The following is a 19708-nucleotide window of genomic DNA, read 5'->3' on the forward strand; positions in this document are numbered from 1 at the left end:
CGTATGACTTCTATCAGCTGTGTCTGACAGGCTGGCGGGTTAGCTGATCTGTGCGTCACGGCCCACCGTACCCGTCGCTATTGCTACCAGCTGCTGAGCTATGCAGTCTCGGCAACAGTAGACATACAGCGATATAACTACATAGTACAACAGAGCAACGCAGAACGACAAAATAGCAGCCGCACAATTGAAGAGAGGACGTTTTTTCGAACTGCTGCCTTCACTACAACTGCAGCTAACAGCGGCCGCTGCAGCCATCTTCGGCTGCTATCACGACAACGACGGCGAGCTCGACGACATCATTATTGCTATTATCGAAAATACTTCTCGCGCCGCCGCTGCTGCTGTGTCGTTCCGTACGTAATGATGATGATGTCGTCGCTATTGCTGCTGTTATTAGCCATGCCGTTGTATGTCAATGTTGCAGTTGTAATGGACAGCTAACGGCGGAGAGAAGGCTTTGATGTGTGTGTCGCGTATCTCTCTATGGCAGTTAATGGTAGTGTTGAAAGCAGTGTTGTTCGCTGGGGGGTTTTTTTCGTCGACTGGTCCCGTAGTAGCTGACCCGTTGCTTTGTTGATTACCAGTCTGATCGGTCGCCTGATTGCTCGCTAGCCGCTGCTGCTTTTGTTGCCGTTATTCACTGACTAGTGAGTTGTTGTAGACACGACGACGACTAATCTTTCGAACAAAGAAACAGCACCAACCACAGAGAAGTGTTGCTGTGTATTGTTTTTTCAGGATATACACACATATATATATATATATATGAAGTTCGAATGCTACTACCGTTGTATCTATAACGCACAGCGTACCCCAAATAGGACACGGAAGTAACCGGTACAGGCTCTCCGTTAAATGCCTCTCTCCGTTTTGCTGTGCTAGAGTAGTCTGAGGACCGATTTCGCAGGTTGTTCAGGGGGAGCCTTAAATTGATCCGACGGCAGCGGAGACGGCGTCTGCAGTTGCAGCGGCTGTCGTTGCTGTTCGGGCTGGGGTACAGCGAACGTGGAGTACGTCGGAACAAATCACCATACGGAGAACAAGAGCTGTAGACAAACGAAACGGCTCGGTGTCGAGTTTGCCGAAAGCGATACTGTTATTATAACAGTGTAGTGTTATTTGAGAAAGTGTGAAAAAGAAACAACGTGTGTGTAGGTATGTGCCTAGGGCGTGTGAACACACCAAGAAATTCGTGAATCAAATAAACTGCTGTATAGGTTGGCTACGTGCGATGTGTCCTTTGTGAGGGTCGTCGATCCTGAACCAGAGGGGTAAGTACCTCATAGTAACAATTGTGTAAGCGTCTGAAGCAATGCTTCAGACGCCAATACCGGACGTAACCTTCGGAATATTTTTTCTATTAATAATGTAAGGCGTAATAACATAGATAGCTGTTAATGAACTCTGGAAGCATATGAGCTGTAGTCATTATTGTGTCGGTCTCAGACAAAAAGGACGCAGAACACAAGTTTACTCTATAGGTTGTTTGTTGGTTCTGCCAGGGATACCTGAAGTGTGACGCCAGGATGTGGCAAAGTGAACAGCGGACTCTATGATCCTTAAAATGAAGTCATTTTCACTCTAATGAAATTTTCGTTTCGATAACTAGAGCTTGCTGTAAAACGTGTCTCTTCTTCAGCACGCATCAGTACGAAAACAAGAATTTATAGTTCGCATATACGAGTTAAAGGTCTGCCTATGACCCTCTAAAGGTTTTGATTCAACTGGCGTTGGTCCGTTACGACAAAACGGAAGGAGTCTATCAGCTGGTAGTATACATATGTCAGCAATTTAATTGGGAATAAGGTCCGCAATTGCTGTAAAGGATGATTCTTCTCTTTCCATTTCTCGTTATATTGTCGCAGTTAAACAATCCAGTTTGAGATTAATAAAACGCTGAGAAATAACTATATTAGGTAGTTGACCTGGCTTTATCAGCAAAGTTGTGATTACGGTGACTGCTCTATTGCACGCAATAGAAATATTATTCAGCGTATATAGCTCGCTTGCGCTGATACCTGCCAGGTGCATACGGGGAACATTTTGCATTTGTTTTAACGTATTGCGAGTACTTATGGAGGCGGATAGATATAGGCGATATTTAAAGGCACTCGGAAGGAATACTTCGCCATTATCACACAGCTAGCGCACGTCAGGCCTTTTTGCCGCATAAATATTTTTATTACTAGTAATTGTAGTAGAAGTACAACAAAGTACTTCGCCATCCCATATTATTATCACAAGCAAGGTTTGGCTTGCACAATGATTGCTTGTTAGGTGGCGCTTAACTTCAATATGGAATGTTGTTTTTATTTTTTGTTAGGGTAGCCAAAATCCGTTCAAAGCCATATCTGTACGTTATGCGCGCCTGTCCGCTTTCGGCCTCGTATGCGACGTCTTCTACGTGCGAAGCTGTTGTAGGTCAACGTGACAGTGCCTGCTACAGCTGAACCCAGCTGAACACAATGTGTTACATTTGCATGACTCTGTTCGCGTGTTACGTTGCATATGGACGAAACTTCACTAATTCACCTTAAAGCAACTATGTCATAATAGCACTAAACAGAGCTTTAATATATGTACATAGATAAGGGACATCATATAGACATTGAAAATTTGCCACTCTTTATTTTATTTGGAACTGCTTAATTTTTCCGACGAAAAACAAGCCGTAGCAGAATGGATGAACTAAGTCGAATTCATAGAATGAGATTCGCTTCCGCCATGTTTTTCGAAATCATTCTCTAAAAGGTCCTTTTCAAACAGGCACTTTGTCAAATTGTTGCAAAATATCTATAGCATTCAACATGATGAACGTTATATGTATATTAGAAATTACCTTGAAGAAACAATCAGTCCTGCCGCGAGAATAATGCTTTACTCATTGCCACAAGGAAAATTAAGTGTTTGCTTCTATTTTAAGCATGTATAATAAATATCTCGTAGAAGATATTGTGCCTCCGTGTGTTGGTTACCATCAACCAATCAGGTAGACGATACAATTTAACTTTACCCCAAACGGTCCAGTCAAAAAGAAGCTGTTCGACATTATCATGCGGTAATTATTACCAGTTGTATCACCGTCTGTTTGTTAACTATTTTTAAAGGGCCCAATATAAATGAGATTGGTGTGGTTACTAGCCCTAAAATCATTCTGATTTTTTTCATTCTGTGACAGCAAGTTAATAATTTTTTTTCATCATTATTATTCTGATTACTGATCATTACGATTGGTTGACCGTAGCAGTACTTTTCTAATTAATTTTCATTCAGCTTCGGGTTATACTGTAAACCGATGTAGGGATTGTAGGGTTAGTGAATTCTAAGAATTTGGCTACAGAATAAGAAAGGCTTCAATAATGCTCACGTCAAAACACCTACTAATTCAGTTTTTTTTCTAGCAATGGTTTACGCAATGTACCTTTTGCATTTCAATAAATTTTTGAAGTTTAGCTTTTAATGTAGCACCTCAAACGGGGGTTTTCGTTTTTTTTTTTTTGGAGACCTGTAAAATATTGCTAATATTAAACACCTATGAAATATTAAAAACACGCAGCAGAACGCAAGGGAGGCAAAAAAGTTGTCATAAAAAGTCCATTTATCTTTTTTTTCAGCAAAAGATCTTCAGTAATTTACATAATTGCCTAGGGTCTTGTGCCGGATACGTTCAAACAATCGTTTCAAATTTTCTGTTTGCGCAATTGTGCCAATTTATGGTTATCATCTCATTGCCGTGGTTCCTGCCTGCCCAGAAAAAATAATCAGTTTTCATATATTTGATGCCATCTTTAAGGCAGCAATATTTTTAAAGACTAAAGGTATTTTTATAATTTGGTTCTTTTTATTTTCTAATTTGCAGAATTTTAGATAGATAAAATTTAGGTGCAAGATAATTTTCGAACAAGTTCATATTAGAAAAATGTATTACTAGGGGCCATATAGTTTCGTTCTCAAATCAGGGGTTTTTCCATTAATCAACTCCCCTAACGCGTTTTTCCCCTACTGTCATTTACCTGCTGCATATCCGCAGTTGCACCACCCACAGGCGAATAATTTACGCTGCTGGTTTATAACTCGAAAGTTAAAGTTTGTACGTGTTAGAAAAGCACAAGAATTTCGATTTCTATAACTGTGTGCTGGCGAATACGCTGCTTTTATCTTATGCAATTGGACGTATTATTATTATTATAGCGACTTTTTTGTGGTAACTCCTTTAGTACAGTATGATTATGCATGCACATACAGGCACAAACACGCAACCGTATAAACTTGGTAGATCTCTAAACCCATGTAGATGTTTCCCTCCAAAACGAGCTCTTTCGGAGACTACCTTATTCCTTTGTTTACGTTTATTGACGGTTTCCTCTGGTGCAGTCTCGACCATTGGCAGGATGTGATAATGAGAGGGGAAACTACCGCCTGCGATAGGAAATTCTCTAGGGAAGCCACGCTTTAAGTCCGAATATTTTCCTCAGGTTTTTAAGAGAAACTCAAGTCGTTTACTTTTTGTTAATATGCTGAATTTAAATGCTGCGGTTTTAACAGGGGCTGGTTGTGAGAGCCGATCGATGTACGTTCATTTTCTCTATTCTATCTGGCTGTATGTGGAATATTCATGAGCAGTTATTCATTTCGACACACATTTGCGTAAATGGTAGTCTTTTAATTTCTTTTTGAAATTATTAATTGACAGAATTTTTTTGTGTCGCATTTATTGGTTGACACATACGTTGCAAATACGATACATTGTGACATCTGCAACATTTCCAACCGCCGAATCCCCGGTCCATTAATGTATGCTATCGTATATATACGTACTATGGAGAAGGACTTAACGAGCCAACATTTGCATATACAATATAGCGTAACAAAAATGGAGGGCCACTATTGTAAGCGTTTCATCGGTGCCACATAGAATACGATCGGGATAATACGCTTCCCTAACCATTGAACATCCATAATATGCTAAATCACTACTGCCGGCTCACCGATGCCGTTTAGCTGGCCTACTTATTAAATGGAGCTTCAACAACTGAATATAATTATCTACATAAAGTAAATCATTTAATATCTACACTGTACCGTATGAGGAGCAAACTTAAACGTATACGTAGACATAGGTATTTCGGCTACATTTTGCGTAAAAAGGTAGACTTACAGATAGCGAAACATCTCTTCTAACAGTGTTCTAAATCTTTTTCTAGCATTAGTTGAAAACTAATATAGGTCCACTAGCATTTTATCATATACATGGAGATTTTGGGATTATTTTTTTTTAGCGTCTATTATGCAAATGTGGGTATCATATTGACGGGAGTAAGAATTCTTGCGTTGGTATAGCATTTTTCGGTAGTATCACTGTGCTCAGAATAGCTCACGCAGTGCCAACGTGATCAGGTTGGCTCAGATTCGTGTGGCGTAGAAATGCGTCGCGTTCGATATTTCTTCACATGCTCCTTTAATGCCGGCGGCAGTGATACGGGTGCCAACTAACATTCATACTATTTGAATAAGTGATGTGCTGCACGTTGTTGACGGTTCGCTTACCTTGCTAAATGGTTCTTGTTGGTGATCAGCCGTTTGCTAGTAAGTTATGATGAAGCCATGTTGACTTGCCAGGTTGAGTCATTGCTATCTAGAATTCTAGACAGGAAAACTCGCTTAGTTTTGAACTAGTAAGTTGACAGAATATCTGTCGATTTATGAAAAACCTGTTTTGTAACTAGGTAACAAGTTTTCGCATTTATATGATCATTAGATATTCGAAGGCTGATTAGTTCGCCTGTATAATTAGTAATATAACTAACTGGAACTTTGTCTAACTGGCCCTCAGTCTTTTTGCAGTGGTTACACGCACGCGACAGAGACGACACGGATATTTCCAAATGCATCCAGCTAAGGGATAGCTTGTGCAAACTTCACAGTTTCGGGTAAACTATTGGGACTATACGTTCGCGGGCTTAGCTTCTGACTACTACATCTACGTTAAACAATATTGATAATTACCACGTAAACTGATAGCGAAACATCTACTCCGAGTTATTCTTGTTAATGCTGAAATGTTTGTATATATGAAACCATTATAGCTTCCACTGATGTTCATGTCGCACTATCTTGGCCAACAACAATTATCACTAGCTAATTTGTTTGGAAACTCAGAAAACTCAGTCCGATTGTTAACGTCAGTGCTCACTGCTTATTGCCGTAGTTTGTCTAGCATTTCAGCTACACTTCGTCGTCCCCGTCATCGCATCAACCGATCGCTTTGTTTCAATTAATACATTCAATTCATAAATAAATCCTTTCAGTCCTGAACTTAGCTCGTTAATATTAGTAGTAGTTGTTACGCAGATGGTGACCTATGGCAGATGACCACTGCGGAAGAGCAAATCAATCCCATGCTGAAATGTATCCCCGGTCACACAATGGCATCGTCTCCGTATAATTAATTCTTTCCTATACGAATTTTCTCCCTTACTCTCTCTCTCTCTCTCTCTCTCTCTCTTTCTCTATTTGGCAAGCGTGAATAATGACACTGTTTGCTTCCTGCGACGAACCCGAAGAGCATATTTGTTGAATGCCTTCTAGGCAGTTTGAAGGGGCATAGGTTAAGGCAAGGTAGACCCTTGCACAATGGCCATACCTTGTAGCAGGTAATATTCCTATTTACCTGTAACTAAATTCCTTGAAGTGACTTAAGTTCAGCTAATTCAGTTATAGAGTGAGCCTGAAAACATTATCTTCCGTACAATGACATATGAAAACCCCTGAAAATATAGGCTCAGTGCCTTGATTCAATCAAAACTTCTGTTGAGCCGCCGGCTTCAATTAAATCCGTCACCATTCATGAAGACGATACTAAGATACGTAGATTGTGCGGCTCTTAAGAAAGCCTTTAGTCTAGGAAGTATTATTTCGTATTAACCAATATGGTATTGACTTTCTTTGTGTATAGATAGACATGTCGTAGGGTATTTTGAATAAGCGTTCGCCTTTTTCTCTAAAAGGTCTACTAAATATTAAACCAATTAAAAATGCGCCTTCTCACTCTTATTCGGATGCCTATTTAATACTGAAAATGCGACAATTGCAATTCTCATTGAATTATTCTAATTGAATATGAAGAGAGTGGTATTTTGTACCGAAGCACTTCAGTGTAACCGTTTAGACTCGATGACAATATCATAGCAAAACCCAAATATAAGCGTTCAGTTTTTTAGAACAATACTTCGTGTTTCTTAATCGTGTTTTGATTATTACTTTTAGAAGCTATACTGCATGCCTTGACAAGGTGAAGACGTCTGTTGCTGTGGGTAATTCTTTCTGTGGCAGTCGAGTGACCATGGCTTTTTTGATGTCAGAAGACTGAAGACCGCTCCAATCGGTAAGGCTGGTTAATGTCGATATCAGTTGATAACGTTAATTCTTATTTGATCCTAAATTTAGATCATTCTCGTCTTGAGCACCAAAGGTGGATCCTTAACAAAAGATGGTTGTGCTCGTACTTTTTTTACATTACTGCAAATACAATTATTATTCATTATCATATTGCATTTGTCTGTCATTATGTGTATTAGCGGTCGTCTAATGACTTTTGCGGCCAAAAATCACATTGTACAATCCCCTACATATAGGTCCGCCTACTTTGCTATTGCTTTTGTAATCAGAGATCCTAACCAGTGATAAGTAAATGAAAGCCTGACGTGTACGTTTCCCAATTAGTGACTCATTCAATAAATTGTAGCTAAAACCAGTAAAAGTCGTACCAGCTATATAAAGTGGTGTGTCGCTCGCAGTATTGCAGAGGAGCTTTCGGATCCATACTTTCATGAAACTGACATCACACTTTCGAGGCCTTACCTTTTCTCGAATCGGTCGTCGTTGCCGATCAGATCCTCTGAGCACTACTGAACTATGCGCCCAAATGCCAATAGCGATATCCGCTACGGACAAGCCAGGGCTGTCGATTGCACATCGATATTATTATATGATTATAATTATCAGTACTGTTGCATAATCCCTTTTGGTTCCAGTTAGTGGTGACACAATTTTGATAATGTTGCTGCTTGGCCCGAAATACCCAAAGAGGTTTGAAGGCGTGCGTCCGTCTGTTTTCCTTTCTCTTTTTACGCGTTCCTTATCTCGTTATTGTGGGTAGAGTGGCAGAGAAAAGCAAATAATAGCTAGCGTAGTTGATGTGGTATTAGTCGTTATTGTTGTTCATAAAGATGCAAAATGAAGGCAACAGAAAAAGTCTGCTTTACTATACAGGCGTAGATATGTGTCTACCACAAAAGCGTCCTCGCTGACTGGTAAAAACATCGAGCGATGCCCTTAGCTTAACCTTGGCCAAAAAAATCTGCCGTAACGGTAATGGTCCGTGTAGAAGACTGGTTACGCTATTGGTAATTTAGGGTTAACAGCACTGCGGGTCGATAGACATCTTGCTTATGTTGAAGGTGCTGTATTTCCGCTATTAGTGGTAATCGGACGAAAGATACGTTCTATGACAAAAGGATGCCCGTATTGTGGTGAAAGGATGTCCCTCATATTAAAGGGAAAGGCTTGTAGCTTAAGTTTTTGTCCAGACATCTTTTAGGTTGCAATGTTATAAGCGAAGGTAGATTTTGGTTAATATCTGAATCGAAACATTCCGCTTTATCAGATTGAAATTAGACCCGCTTGGGTTTGCTTGTAATTGTAAGTATTTTAAACGGTGACATATTGTTGTAAGAAAGCAGAGGGCACATTTTACAGTCGTACAATAGCACGTTACGTTAAGAAGCCTCTTCTGTGAAAGTCATGTATACTTAAAACGAATCTTGTTTGCTTTTTAGCCGGGGGCCTCGTTAATTTTAAGCATATAACATTACCCTATTCTTAAGCAAATGGGGGATTGCTAAAGGACTCAAAAGATTGGCGCTACAGCAGGCGGCTAAAGGCCTGCCCAAAAGTCATCCGTCTGAAGGTCATATTTTTGCAGATGAGGTTTTTCGATCGGTGATAGTTAGTTCCAAGTCGTTGCTCTAGTTTTACATTTGTCATATTTAAAAATTGTTACACAGATAATTTCCATAGTCTTTAAAATAGCTCATAGAATTGGGCTAGACGTTCTTTATTGTGCCCCTCGAGCCCGGAAGTTATCTGACCAAGTAACTTATCATTGATTTTTAGCTATACAACCCGATCTGTCAAAAACTTCATTACATCAACTTTTCGTGACCAAATAGTCAGTCACGGTCAGCCTTGCTTGGAGCACTTTTGTCGGTATAATCTTTATCACATTTTATCATGGGCATGAGAAACTGGACATAGCGCAATCAACGCGTTGCCACAAGTAGTATAGTTAAAGAGCTATAAAACAAAAAGAAAAAACGACATGACAAAGTGCCAGTTTCGGAGAAAAATCTCTGAATACACAACAGAACTCACTGTAAAATAGTGCAGATCAACGGCTTTTAGCTTCTTTGGGGTCTGCCTCACGGCAGGCCCTTTCAGATGCGTTTGACCAGTTAGCTTTCTCCACCGTTCCATCCGCTATTATTCGACGTATGCCCCAGTCTGGTGACGACTATGAGATCCACTGTGTGCGCTGCTGGCGTATGTGTATGTGTGTGGGAGGGGGGTTGCTGGACTGATCTGAATATGAGCAATGTACCATTAGCAGCACTTGCGCGATGATGGTGGCAGGTCTTCGCTGCGCAAACGAAAGCTGAAGGTCATCTGTCTACTTTCGTTAGCGATTTTCTGCATCTTGTGCGCCACACAACACGACCCGTCAGGCCGCCCTACGTGCGTTACACAGCTGTTGTTAACCCAAAGGTAAAAGTAGTCAATGAGTTCAGTTTTAGCGGTCAACGCTCAGCTGTCACGGCATCTACGAATAACGCTGGCAGGGGTGCTACCGATGCGGTGGCGACGATAGTCGTTCACTTTGACAAAAAAAATACAACTGCAACGACGACCGATGTAGCTAAAACAGTGATTTCGATTGATGCTCTCTTTTCTTCTGTTCAGTTGCTGTTCGGCGAGAATTAAGTGGATGTTGCTGCTGCTGTTGTTGGTCAAACTACTACATTCAGACCAGGTCGAGGCCTCCGATTTGCTGCTTCCAACCTATTCCTATTAGACGACAGCTGCTCACTCACGTTCTGTGGTGACAGCCCTAATACGCGATAACCTGTAACAACCCGATCGCGGACAGTGAGAGACGTATGAGCAGCGTTCGATTCGAAGTTCAAGGAAACGAATATCGTGTTTTTTTTCGAAAACTCTCGTTCGATTTCTAGCCTTTAGTGGTGGAGGCAGTTAATGTATTGCTCGGATGCTCCATATGGTGGTTAGTGACAAAAATAAGGTAAGAATAATTCGACTGGGCGAGCCTAGATTGTACCAGAAGTACTAATTAGATGATGGTACGTGGTCAGGTTTGGCGACAGGAAGCGGCGATTGTTTACTAGACTGTAAAAAATATGTAAGCGTTATTGTAGTTCTCCTTTGCGTTTCTCGGTAGTCAGTGTGTGAAGTAGCGCAAAGACGAAATGAACTCAAGTGATCCAGCTTTATTCATTAAACCTATAGAAACATTAACACCGGCTAATGCTTCAATTTATTTTTTCGCCTCAATAAGACACTGAAACCATGGTTCCCAATTGGAAATTACATGGTCATACTGTTAGCCAATTCCGACTTCGGGAAATTTTGCAGGAAGAGCACCTGACGCTTTAAATCCAGACCCGTTAATAATACTTTAACGTGAATCCCGATTTTTTGCCGTATCTTCATTTGTTGCGTGTAGATAATACGTAAGAGTTCGGTTTTTCCTGGTGGCATTCAAATGATGGTTACGACTTCCCGCGCCAAACTGAAGGCTTTTTATTAAGGAAAACGATGAGCTCCATGGCGTATGATTATTTTCTCCTACGTAGACGATTTCAGCAATAGAATACGGCGTAGCCATACCTACAGTAGTCAGTCTAATGGTTGAGGTCAAATTCTGACGTTAAATGTAGTTAGTGTAGCATCCGTTCATCACCGAATTCTGTAACTCTTAGACCACTGCATGCTTTTATTGACTTCGTGGGTTACGTCGGGGCGGATAACTTTGATTTTATTGTGTCAAATGGCGCTCATTTGACTAGAAGTCTACCTTCTAAATGTCCGATTCGCAACTGAAACAATGTGACATCTACTGTACAACGATACAACTTTGACTACTTGTAAGTGAAATGTTTAATTTTTTTTTTGAATAGATAACAAAACACTTGAGAAGTCATACTCTTTGAAATGTATGTTATTGTATCAATACTTGCGACTCTAAACCTCAGACTTAGATGAACTAGCATGAAACGCCGAGCTTATAGTCCCGTAATGTCCGTGGCAGCGAAAAGTAAATTCTATTCTATGTGATCCGAGTATAAGATTTAACCCCGACGGTTGGACTTATTTTCACCGAGGCCACCGAATTATCAGCTCTTCTCTCATAATCTACTCCGTCAATAAGGAGTAGCAGATGCCTACTGGATCAGATGACCGAAATCACCCGTCAAATTCTTTGCTTCACCAAACGTGCTTACGTCCTACATGGAGGATGTCCCTCCGCGTCTCGTGTGAACCAGTCAATAAATCAGCGTTACATGTGCAGACAATCTTTGTCTCATCTCTGCATCTCAATCTTTATCTCAAATAAACTAGCAACGTGTTAGCACAATTTTCCTCAACATCCTGATTACAGAGTATCGGAAAGAGCCTTACTAATTTTGTCTAAGTATACTAAATATTACTATGGCCAATAATGACCCGGATAAGGTAGTTAGCGGCTTCCTGCCTGGTTGCTCTAGCTACTTTGTGACCTCCTGGACACGAATTACGCACTTGAGCGTGCCTGTGGAAATTTTGGCCCACTCTTCTTTCCAGACTGCAATTGTCACTGCTCTTTTTTTTTGCTTTTCCTCTGGTTCTGCAAGACTGTGTACCCAAAGTTCCAATTCTTGTTTCGCCCTAAGGTTCTCAGGTGGCGCCCGAGGCAGGACCAGAACCGCTGACTACAGATTGTCCGGTAAGCTTGTATGACACGCAGGGCTATAATTATTTGCATTCTTCTCAGAAGATGCTTTTGTTCGTTTGTGCTTGATGGAGATTCGAGTAGTACTGTTGTTCCTAATAGAGCTATAGATTCGGCAACGTACGCAATAAACTGTATGCGTCCTGCACCCTTAGATCCTTCAGTATAAGGAATTCTCGTATCTTAGTAAGGTTCTCTGTAACTACGTGTATGAAATGCGTTCGTCAGAGCTTCTTATCAAGTTACAGTCCTGAATATACAGGCACCTATCTTGACCAAGTTACCTGTTAGGGAAACTCTTACTGATTAGCAGAATACCGTGACTTCTTTCGGGCGTTTTTCCCGAACGATTCTATAAGCACGTAATAAACAAAACTCAAAAGCTGAAATACCCATACGTTCTATTATCAGCTTGTTATCTTTGCATTAAGCTGCAGATCGATACAAATAGATATATTTGCTGTTCTGCTCTACCACTCTCCTACAAAATCAGCTAAGAAAACAGCTGTTGTCAAATCAAGCACTTCTGTTTTGCTGAAAGGCCAGCAACTGCCTAAGTCAAATTTAGGTTCTTTAAAGGTCACATATTTTTTTTGGCCAGCAATACGTAAGTTCTGATCGTTCAAAATGTTATAAAGCAAAATATATATATATATATATGTATATATATACTGACAAATTTATATATATATAAATGTGTAACAGCACGTTTATAGCTTGGAAACCTAGTTTGTCTATGGCACTTAAACTTTTATTTTATAGTATAGCTAAAACATATAGCCGAAATATATTTAGTGTAATTAATAATTGGACAAACATGTTCCCTTATAATATATATTCAGGCCATTTGAATAGTAAATTACTAGGTTTTCATTCATAAAGACAGTCTCTGCCTATGTATTAAAACCTGTTCTACTTCTAATTCTTCGTAGGCAACGTATTGTATATGCTTCATATGAAAAAACCTATCGTTATTTCATGAGAAACAGACATCGATATGCGATCGATCTCCATGAGCAAAATTTTTCTTTCGTTAAACTGTAATCATAACATTTGGAAGATGCGGAAAACATTCTGTGGCGATAAGATATCAAAAAGATCTTCAAATACGTGTTTCATTTAGGTTAGGTGCGCCGATTGCGGCAGTGTTTAGTTGAAATATTGCCGTACTGAACGCCCTCAGCTAGTGATAGGATATACTTATCAAATTCACTCCAATTAAGCTTTAAGTAGTATATGAATGTTATTTCTTTGGAGACAACAGCGAGTGTAGACACACTTCGTCTTGTATTAACAGCCGACAGTCTAAAGCAATGCTTAAAAGCAGTACCGGATCTATAACTAGAAGCGTTTATTTATGCTGCGTTTATTTGAAAATTATGTGAAGTTCTGCGTCGATTGCTCTTATCAGAAAGCCCACTGTTGATGCTTTAATGTGATACTTTTAATCTAATATCTCTGGTTTTCCACTTATAGGTGGACATGGAGGGCACAGGGCCAGGAAGCATTGGGGGTGTGATTGTTGGAGAGCAGGACGCAGGTTTAGCAGCAGCGGGTCGTCCCGTTCGGAGGCCGCCAGTATTTCCCGCAGCAGGAAATGCCGGCCAGGTGTTCAGAGGACTGGAAGTAGGCACGGAATGGAAGGCTCGAATTCGGGCTTTTGTCGACGTCGCCATTCGAGTTCCACCTCTCTTCGTAATGGACTCTTTACTGGCACGATGGAATGGTGTTCCGTCCGATTCAGCTGCAAAAGGCTCAAACTCATCCGATTCAGCGGGAGCCGAGGTAGAACAGGCCACTCTCGAGGCCGGCATTAACGCTATGTTGTGGTTTCTCGTTTACGCCACCCGTAAGTCTGAATTATATAACTCTTAAGTAGTTGTTTGTTTTTTTACGCTCAAAAACCGCGTAGCAGCTCTTCGCGGGTATTTTGGTTACATTAAAACGAGAGAATATAAACGAAGTCTAGCTTAAAAGTGTTCACTATTGGAGAGGGACCGTTGCTGCTCGAGGTAGTCGCATAAGCAAAGATCACTAACTCAGATTAGAGCCTATGTGATCTACGTTTGTACTCTTAGTCGTAAATTATATTTTCCCAAACATCTCGTTTCCACCAATGTGTTTCTTAGTCAAGCCAATATTACGCGTGACGAACGTCAAGACAACCTAAACAGCCATTTGTGTAATGGTCTCTATATACGTAAAAATTCACAGATATCGACATACGCTATAGAAGATTTCACTAACTCATCAAAGAGGAACTGTCCGTTTGCCGCGCGTATTTAATTTGTTAGTTTTATGCGTGACTTGGCGTGAATTTTTGCACAGGAACCAAAAATAACAAACGCTTTATGCACGCTCATTGAGCTTGGGGTAAATTCCATAGCAGTAACTATTAAATAGTAATAATTGTTTCATTCCAACAATGCTTCTAGGAATAACGATACTGTCTCACTAGCGTAAGTAGTGAATGCGCGAGCACATTTGGTTTATGTTCATCAGATTGCGCTTCTAAACCTCTAACGATAATAGATACACATGGTTTATTACTGCTCCAGTTTATATGCCCATTATTCCCCCAATTCATTTCTGTGAAATCTTTTCAGTGTTTTTTTTTTCATCCGTTGTATTCCTGTTGGAGTCACGTCAGCTACTGCGAGTCTACTTGTTCCTGGCTTCGTCAGGCGTTCTTCTCTGGTCATACGTGTGCAATCATGAGTTTGTCAAAAGTGCCATTGCTCTTACCGACCAACATTCGAACGTGTTGTACGAGTGCCTCACGCTCAATTCCAGCGTTCTTACTAAGGTACATATAGCTAATTGAGCAGAATGAAATGTTTATTTGATTTCGACGATTCTAGGATACGCCATTTTCTATAAGAACTAACTTTTTGAGACCATTAGATAGGATGTATATATAGATGCCTGATATAAAACAGCAACACTAAACCCGCTGAGGTAAATCTATATGAGAAAATGCGTAAACACCGCACAATCTCATGCATACGACGCAACACGAAACTTCAAGCGGACGTGACATGCGTACAAAATTGTTCAGATACTCAAAACTAAAATCATTCTCTCTTGTTTTCCATTCATCGACGCTCTAGCAAGAGGCACTAACGAAATATTAATTATTTTGCTATTGTTCTTTGCTATCTCCTCGCAGACACTGGCCAACTACGTACTGCAGGTGCTTCTGGGGATCATTTTCTCATTTTCGGCGCAGGGCGGACACAATACATTAGGCAGCGGATATTCCACATCACGCTTATTCTGTCTGTGGATAATCTTTATTGGACCTACATTTTTCTCATTATTTTCACCTTTTCTATCCAATTCGTTCCTGGCTTGGACACCAGCTATCTCATTTCTTGCCGCCCACATCGTTCTGTTGTACGGTCTACGCGTTTTCCTACAGCCCGCGATGCAGTATTTACACGAAACGGCGTTCTGGACCAAACAGGTGATCGCCGGCGAAGGAATCTTCTTCCTGCTCAAAGCGCAGTGGCGTCGATTACAGGTTCCTCGAGTTCTCCGATTGTTTTGGCTGAGTCGAATGGCAGAACATGCTTCTGTGTTGCTGGCTGAACGGCACGCTGACGGACAGCTCGGCAGCTGGCTCGCTTTGGGCGCCCAACTGCCCCAAGTAGCAACTCAGCTTCTTGTTCGCGGCTGTGAAACAACACTGTCGGTTATGGGTATGACAAGCTTGGTTAGTGTCGCCAGCCACTACATCTCGTTGGCGGTAAAGCTCTTTTTGCAGATGGACGATGCCGACGAAAGGCACATGGGAATGGTATCAGCGATTTTGTTTTTTGTGTTAGCCATGCAGTCAGGGCTAACTGGCATGGAGCCGGAGAAACGGCTGAACCGACTGTATCAGAACGGATGCCTTTTGATGACAGCCACCCTGCACTTCTTCCACTCAATGATTAATTCGCTTTTGCAGATGCTTGGCGCTTCACTGAATTTACCGAGAGAGAGGCACGTACGAGCATTACTGGTGAGCGCGTTTCTTATCGTATTCCCTATTTTCTTTATGTACGTGGCCTGGACGCGTCACCCACTCAGTACATGGCTCCTAGCATTGAGCTGCTTCAGTACGGAGGTCGTATTCAAGGTTATCGTATCGTTGATTGTCTACGTCCTGTTTCTAATCGACGCTCGCCTCGACAGCTCATGGGAACTGTTCGACGATTACGTCTACACTGTTCGCGCGTTTGGAGCATGTATGGAACTATTATTCGGCACTTTCCTACTGCTAAACGGTGCGTGGATTTTTTTTTTCGAGCAAGGCGGCACCATTCGCGCCTTCACAATACTTTTCCACGCGTACTTCAATGTGTGGACACAGGCTAAGCAGGGCTGGGCCAACAGTGTACGACGCCGGGAAGCTGGTCGCCGGCTGGCAGAGCTCCGCCGCGCAACGCCGGAGCAGCTGGAGAATCTGAACGATGTCTGCGCTATCTGCCATCACGAGATGGACTCAGCAGTTGTCACCGAGTGTGAACACTTCTACCACGTCAATTGCTTGCGTCGTTGGCTTTTCATGCAGAATCACTGCCCATTGTGCCATACAGATTTCGATACGCGACGGCGTCGCGAGCAAATAAGTCCGGTAATAGGCCATCATGATAGGCCAGAGGGAGCACCTCGCGCTCTATTCGTACCTCCTGAACCAGAAGAGGAAAACCATATGCACATGGACTGAGAATAACAAGCCATAATAAGAAAAGACTTAGCAAAACAAATATACAATGTAACCAGCCACACCGCCAAAGCTGACCCCACGTTAGTGTTTGATGCGGTTACTAATAAGCGAGACCTAGCATATGTGGGCGTGTGATATGCATTTGCACTCGAATGGTTTCATGGCCAGTATCTCTCAAGGCCAGAAAAATAACCAACGTGATACTTAGTCGGAAAACTGTTATGATATTCATATCTAGTAAAAAAAGAAAACAAGCGGAAAGCCTGATGAACACGGTATGCGCGTTAAACAATTTACGTACATTGTATATCTTTGTTAAGTTTATCTGAATATAAGAATTATCTCTTTGCGGACTTGCAGCCATAAGGTTTTCCCCGAGATTTTGCTTAATTTCAGTTTTTCAAAGCCAGTCGCGAATACTTGTAGCTGTGTAAAAACTTGAGAATTAAAGTCGGTGGCCTATAAGGATCGAAACAGATGACACAGTAGGTGCAAAAGTAGTGAGAATAGGCTTCTTCTTAAGATTCGAGAGGAGAAACCGGAAGACAGGCGTAGGCGCGGAAAAAGGTAAATAAAGGTAGGCCTTCCGCATATATCGAATTTACGGGTGAGTGAATGAGCAGTATGTGGCGATGGCTTGATCTGCTTTCGTAATCGTAGCACTGTGGCTGTGTAGTGGTAGTAGTACTAAATGAAAAGAACTAGAATGATAATAATAATCATCATCGAAATAAAACGATACGCATCTTCGACGATACAGGTGGAGGGAAAAAACAGACGGCCGCCGGCGATTTCTCCGAGCAGTAATTTTGTGCTGCTACCACTGCTGGTCAAAGGTGAAGCCAAAAGCTCAGGAGAGAATGCTCAGGCGGCCAGAAGGCAGTGGGTCGTGGAATCCGTGTGGCTATCCGCTCATGAATAGCCTCTTATCGGCGGGAGAACGATAATATGTCTTTAAATTTACGGGACGATAGAACTTGCTGAGGTTTGTTACCGTTATGGAAACTGTACTCTTGTATTTACGGCCGAAATAAGAAAAGCTTCGAAAAAAACACGCGGCGATGTGGCGACTGGAGTCGAACACAGACATCTAGCAAGAATCGATAGGAATACTACCAATGGAGTATAGAAAAAGATGGCAATTAACGTCATCGAAATAACGGCTGCGATAAGTCGTAAGAAATTATTGAAGAAGCTCGAAGCAATGTTAGACATGATGACTAAAAATGAATAACAAATCACAATGTAAAAATATGCATCTAACATCTTAAATGTTATTTTGTTGACGCGAAAAAAAAATGAGAAAGAGCGAGCACCGAGCAATATGCTAGGATTATGAGGGCGGAGATCTTCACGAAAGGGTTCCTTCAGCTTTCGGCGTTAAGCTCAAACACTTCGAGAAATGTAGGAGAAATTAAAGTCAGCTTGTAGTGATGCAATAGTATATATTATATACAGAGATCCTCTTGACCGAAGCTATTATATAGAGCTTTGTACGAATGCGAGTATGCAGAAAACAACGTCCTGTCTGTCTGCCGTCGTCGTGTGCAGCCCGTGCTATTGCGATGTCTTTTTCTGTAATAATAATAAAAGATACAAAAATCTTAGTCCATGCTTACCTCACTTGTTCGTTATCGACGGCACAAACACAGATGTAACATTCGACCGAGTGACAGCTGAAAATTCTCGTACGCTAAGTTATGACAGCTCTGCTTGGCGGTCGGAAGGGGGCTAGGTCAGCACAACACTGGAGAAAGTGCAACTTCCATAGAGGATTACGTGAGAATAAAGACGACAGAAGCGCGAGAAGATGAAAAGGATCCTTGAGACTTCTTCCCCTTCAGTTGTCTAACCCTTGTATCATACCCTGTGTGTATATATATATATACATATATATATATATATATATATATATATATATACATATATATATATATATATATATATATATTATGACGATGAGGTGTACTTGGAATAAATGAAAGTTTTTTTCATAATGTTAAGTAATAAATAGCCCGTTGTTGTTAGTTATTAGCTTTCAGTTTTACCTTCTTTATATTTGTCGTTTTGTAAATAAAGAACGAATAAAGATGACTGCAAACAAAGAAGATATGTGTATTTATGAAGTTATGGTATCTAGTGGAGGGGGTGGCTATATGAATACTTGCTAGTTGCACTGCTTAGATGTGAGGTATAGAATATAGACATACTAGCCATTAAAGCCCCATTTATGTTGTTGAATACAGGCAAGCAAACTTTATTCAATCAACAGACTGTCAACGCGCCTAAAAAACAGAATCACGAGGAATTTCTCATATTATCTTTAGCTTTGCAGATGATCGCGTAAGCAACAGTGATAATAGTATTTGCTTGTTATTGAAATGTTGCTATGAGGTCATAATGTGAAATCTGAATATAATTAGCTTGTTAATGAATCTGTCTTGAGCTAATGTGGTGAATACTGCATTTTCTAGACGTAAAAAATTCGAAATAGGAATACTACGAATGGAGTTTAGCAAAAGTTGGCAATTTACATTTTCGAAACAACGGCTATGGTAAATCGTAAGAGATTATTAAAGAAGCTCGCGGCAGTGCTAAGCGTGGAGACTAGAAATGAATAACAAATCACAGTGTGAAAATATGCGTCTAATGTTATTTTGTTGACGCGAAAAAAAAAAATGAAAAAGAACCAGTACCGAACGAAGTATGAGTAATAGCATTGTTAGTAAGAAATAAACGGAGTGCAGATGTACAAACACATTCAGAGGTTCCATTTCTGACAGAAATTTCTTGCAGAAACAGTTGCCCTATAATTGGATAGATTTAAGATCTTTGCGCATTTTGAAACAAGCTTGCGTGTCGATTACGTAAAATAGCAAATTACAATATTGTGAATGAGTGCACGCGATCAGCATTTTGGTAAGTTC

At 40.9% G+C, this 19708-nt stretch overlaps 1 protein-coding gene across 5 annotated transcripts; it reads left to right on the forward strand.

The window, feature by feature from the left end:
* The first annotated feature begins 206 nt into the window (after nucleotides 1-206).
* LOC111271417 (protein TRC8 homolog) lies at nucleotides 207-18889 on the forward strand. Of its 5 annotated transcripts, none has more exons than XM_022852182.2 (6): nucleotides 207-1274; nucleotides 5837-5933; nucleotides 7270-7387; nucleotides 13544-13916; nucleotides 14674-14873; nucleotides 15237-18889. In XM_022852182.2, exons 4-6 carry the CDS (start codon nucleotides 13550-13552, stop codon nucleotides 16779-16781), a joined length of 2112 nt encoding a protein of 703 aa, XP_022707917.1. In that variant the 5' UTR covers nucleotides 207-1274; nucleotides 5837-5933; nucleotides 7270-7387; nucleotides 13544-13549; the 3' UTR covers nucleotides 16782-18889. The 5 variants fall into 5 exon arrangements, with proteins under 5 accessions (XP_022707917.1, XP_022707918.1, XP_022707919.1 ...); XM_022852183.2 differs by having other exon boundaries at nucleotides 5848-5933; XM_022852184.2 differs by lacking the exon at nucleotides 5837-5933.
* Nucleotides 18890-19708: the final 819 nt, after the last annotated feature.

The sequence above is a fragment of the Varroa jacobsoni genome, unplaced genomic scaffold, assembly GCF_002532875.2.
Source record: "Varroa jacobsoni isolate VJ856 unplaced genomic scaffold, vjacob_1.0 contig00598, whole genome shotgun sequence".
In the NCBI taxonomy this organism is placed as follows: Eukaryota; Metazoa; Arthropoda; class Arachnida; order Mesostigmata; family Varroidae; genus Varroa; species Varroa jacobsoni.

Excerpts from the sequence above, each read along its gene's own strand:
- LOC111271417 (XM_022852182.2), top strand. The coding sequence starts at position 13,550 with ATGGAGGGCACAGGGCCAGGAAGCATTGGGGGTGTGATTGTTGGAGAG. Across the intron at positions 13,917-14,673 it reads GTTTCTCGTTTACGCCACCC|TGTTTTTTTTTTCATCCGTT; the intron begins GTAAGTCTGAAT and ends AAATCTTTTCAG. Across the intron at positions 14,874-15,236 it reads ATTCCAGCGTTCTTACTAAG|ACACTGGCCAACTACGTACT; the intron begins GTACATATAGCT and ends ATCTCCTCGCAG.